Source organism: Priapulus caudatus, unplaced genomic scaffold, assembly GCF_000485595.1.
Source record: "Priapulus caudatus unplaced genomic scaffold, Priapulus_caudatus-5.0.1 Scaffold331, whole genome shotgun sequence".
Classification (NCBI taxonomy): Eukaryota; Metazoa; Priapulida; class Priapulimorpha; order Priapulimorphida; family Priapulidae; genus Priapulus; species Priapulus caudatus.
Window position 1 is genome coordinate 87,721 of NW_014577392.1, and position 6,538 is coordinate 94,258.

At 38.3% G+C, this 6,538-nt stretch overlaps 1 protein-coding gene across 1 annotated transcript in view; it reads right to left on the reverse strand.

Moving 5' to 3' along the window:
- LOC106809148 (V-type proton ATPase catalytic subunit A) overlaps positions 1-5,873 on the reverse strand; it is a gene marked incomplete in the record, with an annotated part of 26,178 nt that extends 20,305 nt beyond the window's left edge. Inside the window, 5 exon segments of the mRNA XM_014812128.1 lie at positions 2,099-2,236; positions 2,657-2,868; positions 3,444-3,572; positions 3,926-4,007; positions 5,824-5,873. Coding sequence (XP_014667614.1) covers positions 2,099-2,236; positions 2,657-2,868; positions 3,444-3,572; positions 3,926-4,007; positions 5,824-5,826 — 564 coding nt within the window.
- Positions 5,874-6,538: the final 665 nt, after the last annotated feature.

Here is a 6,538-nt window from a genome sequence, read left to right on the forward strand (position 1 = left end):
GTTTGTTTTGCACTGTTTACTACTGTGTGTATAATACATGTATGTTAATAAAGGATAACTTGTATAGTAGCGATGATATCTCTGAGTCTCATCAGTTTTCCAAGTTTTCTTGTTCAAGTTTTGCATTTGTTTTTTTTTGTTTTTTTTTCGATGAAATTGATTATGGATTTTGATAACCAAGCGCTTGGTTCGAGCCACTGTTCAACCGATGATCGAGTATAATCGATGATCGTGACCCTTGACCCACTACCTTTGACCCTTGACCCCCAAATTGGTCATCGCGAGTCATTTTTACAACCCTCCCCCCCCCTGGACGTCCCGAATATCGAGACCGTACGTCGAGCGGTTAAGATTTGTGCCCAACTGTTGACGGACGGACGGACGCACGCTCATGCGATTCTACAAGCTGCATCGGACTTCGTTAGATGAGCTAAAAACATCAAATATTTAACCACCGCACTCACTATGTTTACATAATGGCATCGCTCAACTTGGGGCCGTGACGTCACATGACCTAGATTACTATTTTGGGGCCCGTTGTCAGAAACATCGTAAAGTTAATGCTAATGTTAATGCTAAGATAACACTTACGACTAATCAGTCTAATGTTAATGTTACGAGAGGAGCATTGATAGAAACACATCGCTGCTATTAGAAAATTTACGATAACAGGAACTGCATAATTTGATGTCTCAAGGCTGCTGATTGGATGAGAATCGATCACAAAATTCAAATTCATACACATTTATTGTGCATCACAGTAATTTATGCATATTATGATGGCTAACCACATATAAATAATATTTGATGAAAAACGACACGGTCTTGAATTTATTCTGCACAACAAGACAAATCTCACGCTGTAACACGAGACGCGAGAGTCGCGGTGGTCAGTACAAAAGTATTTAAAACAAGAGAACAAATGGCCTACACCATTTGTAAATGTTTTGACACTTTTGTTTTGCTTCACGATCGGTAGATAATTAATGTTTTTGACGTGTTTTTCAAGAAAAACACATGATATTACTCATTAATATAAAATATAATATCACTGTAATTGTAATTCTTATAGTCTAAATGTGTTATTTTCATCTTAATATTAAAGTTACGAGAGGGTCTGGGCTCTCGTAATGTTAAGAGGATATTTGCGAGGATTTTTCGTTCTCGTAACATTACGATGTTTCTGTCAACAGTTAACGAGTGGAAGTTAATGTTAAGACTAATGTTAAGACTAATTTTGTTTCTGACAATGGGCCCCAGCTAGGTGTTTATTACTAATTGGGCGCCGGATTGGAAATGGAATAGGTCATTGAATGTATTTATCTGTATAAAAACGTTACAGAAGTTAGAAAATTTGACTTCAATTGTCCTTTAATTGTAACTAGTATTAAATAATTTTAGTAAACAAGAAACCCAACTGTTCGACAAAAAAAATAAAATATATATAAACTTGTGTCTGGTCTACATTAAATGCATACACTACAGATTGTATATTTAGACAATGGAATTAAATTGCAAAACAAAGTCCCACATGTACATGGCGAAACGATAGTAAGGACCTTGGCTTAACTTTTGTTGTTCTACTCATACAAAAACCTATAAATGGGAACCATAGAAATACTCGACATATTCCAGAACAACTGCCCGAGGAAAATTTTAAAAGTACGTTGGCCAAATGTTGTCAGTAACGAAGAACCAAACAGCAACAACACAGCGACATGGTGAGCAGAGAGACGCTGGTGGAAATGGATAAGCCACATGCTACGCAAGGAGAGGGACGACCACTGCTGCACAGCCCTGACCTGGGTGCCCGCAGGAAGATGGAATGTTGGACGGCCGAAAACAACATGGAATAGGACGGTGGAGACAGAGCGAAACCAGCTGGGGTGGAAGTCATGGGAGGAAGCACGAACAACCGCCACCGACAAGAAAAGTCCGAAACTTCGGACATCGGTCCTATGCGCCACCAGGCGCGTAGCGAATACGGAATAGTAATAGAAATACATATGATAAACAGCAAATATTATAGTTAGATAAACATTCTTAATAATAGGCTACATACTTCTTGCAAAGGTAAATGAATAATATATCCACTCACATTAACATCGTACATTCCTGACGGTGCTATATAAGTAACAGTTCCTTTAGACCTTGGAGGAAGCATGATCTTGTGTCTGATGAGAGTATTCTCATGAACAACTCCGTAAATATCTCCACCAGTTATATGACTTCCAACCTGCAACACAATTTGAAAATGAAAAAAACAGAGCTAGAGAAATGGCCACAAGGTTTACAGTGTTTTTAATTTACATGTGTATTTATTTTTACATTTTAGAGTTAATTCCCCAGGAGTTAAACAGTATACTTCCAAGACCTACAAAAACAATATGTGATATGCATAAATGCTCATGTACATACATGCACAGGTCTACACATTATCGAGCACAATTGGAAGCAATGACTCGCCCACCCACTCACTTAGTTGCTCACCAACTCATTCACTTATTCCTTCACTCTTTCACTATCACTCATTCATTCACACATGCACACACCACATTCAAGCTCATGCACTCGCATGAGCACTTTCAAATACACAAGTGCTGTGGAAGTTGTAAGCATGGGATATATTTCAAATAAATTTTGTTGAGCACAATACCTTCACATTTATCGGATCAAAGTTCCATTTCTTTGTTCTGTCAAGAGCCGTCGTAGTGACTCCTTTCGGAATGTAGATGCTGTCGGTCAGTATGCCAATTTCTCTCAAAGGACGCTGAATACCATCAAAAATGCTATCCATGATACCAGGCCCTAGCTCAACGGATAAAGGCTTGCCAGTTCTTAACACTGGGTCACCGACAGTTACCCCGGCTGATCAAGCAGTTAAAGATGATTTATTAACTTGATTCTCACAACTAAACAACATTCAAATTTAAAATGAGTAATACTTACAACTAGAGAAATAACACTACAAGTTTTTAATGTTATGGCCTTTCAATTAATTAATGATTAATTGATACCTGGATTTTGCAAGGGCAGTTAAACTCCGTACATGCAAAATTTTGGCCGGCAAGAGAAAACCAAATACTTTGTATAAACTGTAAAAGTGCATAATATTATCGATAGACTATATAATTTCATCTGATATCCTAGTGCTGTGACTAAATAATCACAGAACAGCACAAACCATTTATTATGAAACAGCCAGTCATGAGAGCAAACAAACCAAGAGTTGTACACAGATTAAGCAGCCATTATAGCCTATACAGATAGTAGGGCAGAAGCAGCACAGATTCACTCTGCAGAGCTAGAGTGCTATAGTACGTACGAACATGTCAAAATAGCATGACCCAAGATCTAATCACCCCTACGCCTACACACAAACGCAGCACAGAATCTACACACGCCGCGTCCGTGTATCTTCTGCCGCAACTTGTGAAGGATACAGGTTTCTTCATACACCTGCACAGTGGCCATGTCGCCTTCCAGACGGATGATCTCTCCGACTAGCTCATTGTGGCCCACGCGCACTAGCTCATACATGGCCGAGCCAGACATGTTCTGTGCCGTGACAACTGCAAGCAAAACAATGCGACGCCGAGTTAACACTTGATGCACATTTGGATTGCGTCCAAAGGCAGGCAATGATCACTGTTTGGATTCACATCACAATTAATTTATTCACGAGACCAGTGTGTACTGTGTAACCAACACACCCTTGGATTTTTATTATGATCATATTTTATTATCTCATATTATGAAAGCAGATTCACACAGCAACTCGCCCATTGCTATTGATTAACATTGATGATCGAATGATTTATGACAATCACTGATTATATAAAAATTGGAATCCCTTAATTATTCTTTATGTGAATAATCAATATACTCTCAATATTGATATTACCAGGAAATCTCACTAACTTACCTGGGCCAGACACAGCATACACAAAGCCAAAAATGGCCTCCCTCTCCTCATCTCTGATTTTTGGTAAATCCTTTGGGCCTGACTGTAAGACAATAACAGTAAGATTTAATGACACTTGTAGATTTCAACATATAAATGCAGACATACCCACAATAACATCACACCGCTGTATTACAAATACATGTCTTGAGATTTCATCAACTAATAATGAGCAATAGGAAGTCCAATTTAACGTCTGCAAATGTAGAATTGTTGATGCACACAACTTTTAAGCACATTACTCTGATAATATATTCAGCTTAGAAGTGGGGAATCACATTTTAAACTTCTTAAACTTACACTTTTAACTGCGGAGGTAAGTGTATATATTCACACTATTGCTGATTAGTGGTGTAACGGTTAAATGCGGTTAACCGAAAACCGCGGTTTTTGCGCCACCATTCGGATATTCGAACCGTCGTTCCGTTTTCGGCTCGGTTTCGGTTCCACATTTTATATATACCCGATATATACGCTTTTGAGATACGCGCACTGCGATTGGCTGGTCGTAAACTCTCGGCCAATCAGCGAGCAGATAACATTGATAGACCACTTGCTACATGCCACGAGAAGGTCAACGCGTTCATTTTGTCTGCAAAAATGACAACTTATGTTGAATGCCCCGCCGGCCTCCCTACAGATGCTAAGGTATTATACACCAGTCTGAATTATTAAATTTGCACTTCTGTTTGGTTTTTATAAGATTTGTAATTGTCGCAGAATAATTCGAACTGAAAATAACCGAACCAAATGTGAAAACCCCGACCGAAAACCGAACGCGAACCGTGAAAGTTGTGATTCGTTGCACCCCCTTAAAATTGCTTGATCAGGGTCTACTGTCCCCATGGTACTGCCAGAAAGGCGGTACCCTGGTAACTATTAGCTGATATGGTTAGGGTTAGGGAGTAGGCGTAGCGACTCCCTAAACTCGTTAGTGGAGTAGGCGAGGTAAGGTCCCGTCATACTTAGATAGATAGTATTTCAGTACCGCAGGGTACGTTCTGGTATACCGACCGTACCCAGGGTATCGTTTCCGGTCAGTACCCTGGGGTGACAGTAGACCGGCTATCAGCCACACTATTATATTGAGAGTCTTCTAATAACTGATAGTAGTGGGCATAATTAATAGATATATTTGTTCCGGAAGCAGACAGGTATTCGAAACATAACAATACGTGTAAACGTAGTTCTACATGCCCACTGGGACATGTTACACAGTGCACTTCATCAGCTTATATAAATAATATAGTAGGAACGATTAGTACGAGACATACTACTGAATGTAGAGTGCAGGACTATAATAATAAACTAACCCATACTATACTCATACCCAGTAGCTTACAACTGTCATAACATAATTTATAAAGTAGCATGAACCTATTGAGCATGATGCCTATAAAATATTAATATAACTATAAATATAATTTTATGACCTAAAAAATGACAGTCATACTCATTCATGAATCATGAATCATACTCCTAAGCCCCCAAAATTGAGTCAACACCGCAATTGGCCTTTTAGCAATTTATGGAGTGAATAGTTTACAGCCATATAGCCTACTGGATATTATCGTGACATTGAATTCTACTTGGCAGCTATTCACTACACTGTATCTACCAACGCCTCCGGTGCAAATACATGTTTACGCACACTTCGTACGCAAAATGCATTTTGATTACATAGGCGTGCACCAAACAACCCAAAAGTTCAGACATGGCACGTTCACTCATTCGTGAGCTCAGCTGCTTCAGAAAATATGACATGCAAGATTTTGAACACTGAAACATGCACGAATATATCTATCATCACAGTGACTAACCAACTAACACTTTCTAAGACGCGATTGTTTGTAACTTACCATTTTATTACGGAGAAGCTGAAAATGGAAGTTCGCCACCAATCACCAGTTCACGCTCAACAGGAGAAATAGATACGTAATACCCCTGCAACGATGTGTTGGATGCCTTCAACGTACATTGAAAAATTTGCGCGCTGTTTGATCACTGAGCTTATAATACCATCTATAAATAATAATATATAATAAATAATAACTAACTATCTAATAATAATCTATATAATTATAATATAATAACTATATATCAATTATAAATATTAATATAACTAACTAATATAATATAATATAACTATATAACTATCTATAATCATATATATTATAATAACTAACTACTAATAATAATAATTAATAATAATAATATAATAATATAATTATATTATAGAGATCAGTGGTCTGATCCTATGGTCTGATCCACTCATAGAAATCATAGTATCAGGAGTCTATCAATATTGAAAACACTATTTTAAAATTTTTTTTAAATTAGACTCCCTCAGATGCGCTTTCTGCGCGAACAGGGGGGTCCGGTGTAGCGCGAAATTCGCACTCGTCAGATATTTCGCGCGACACCGGACCCCCTGGACCCCCCTCCTTGTACACGCCCCTGGCAGTGCCTAAATCTGAAAATAAAAACGTTAAATGACGCGGTGTAACGTCATCACTCGCCCACATCTCAGACTTTCACATCTCAAACATTTATTTTTACATACAACATTAAACA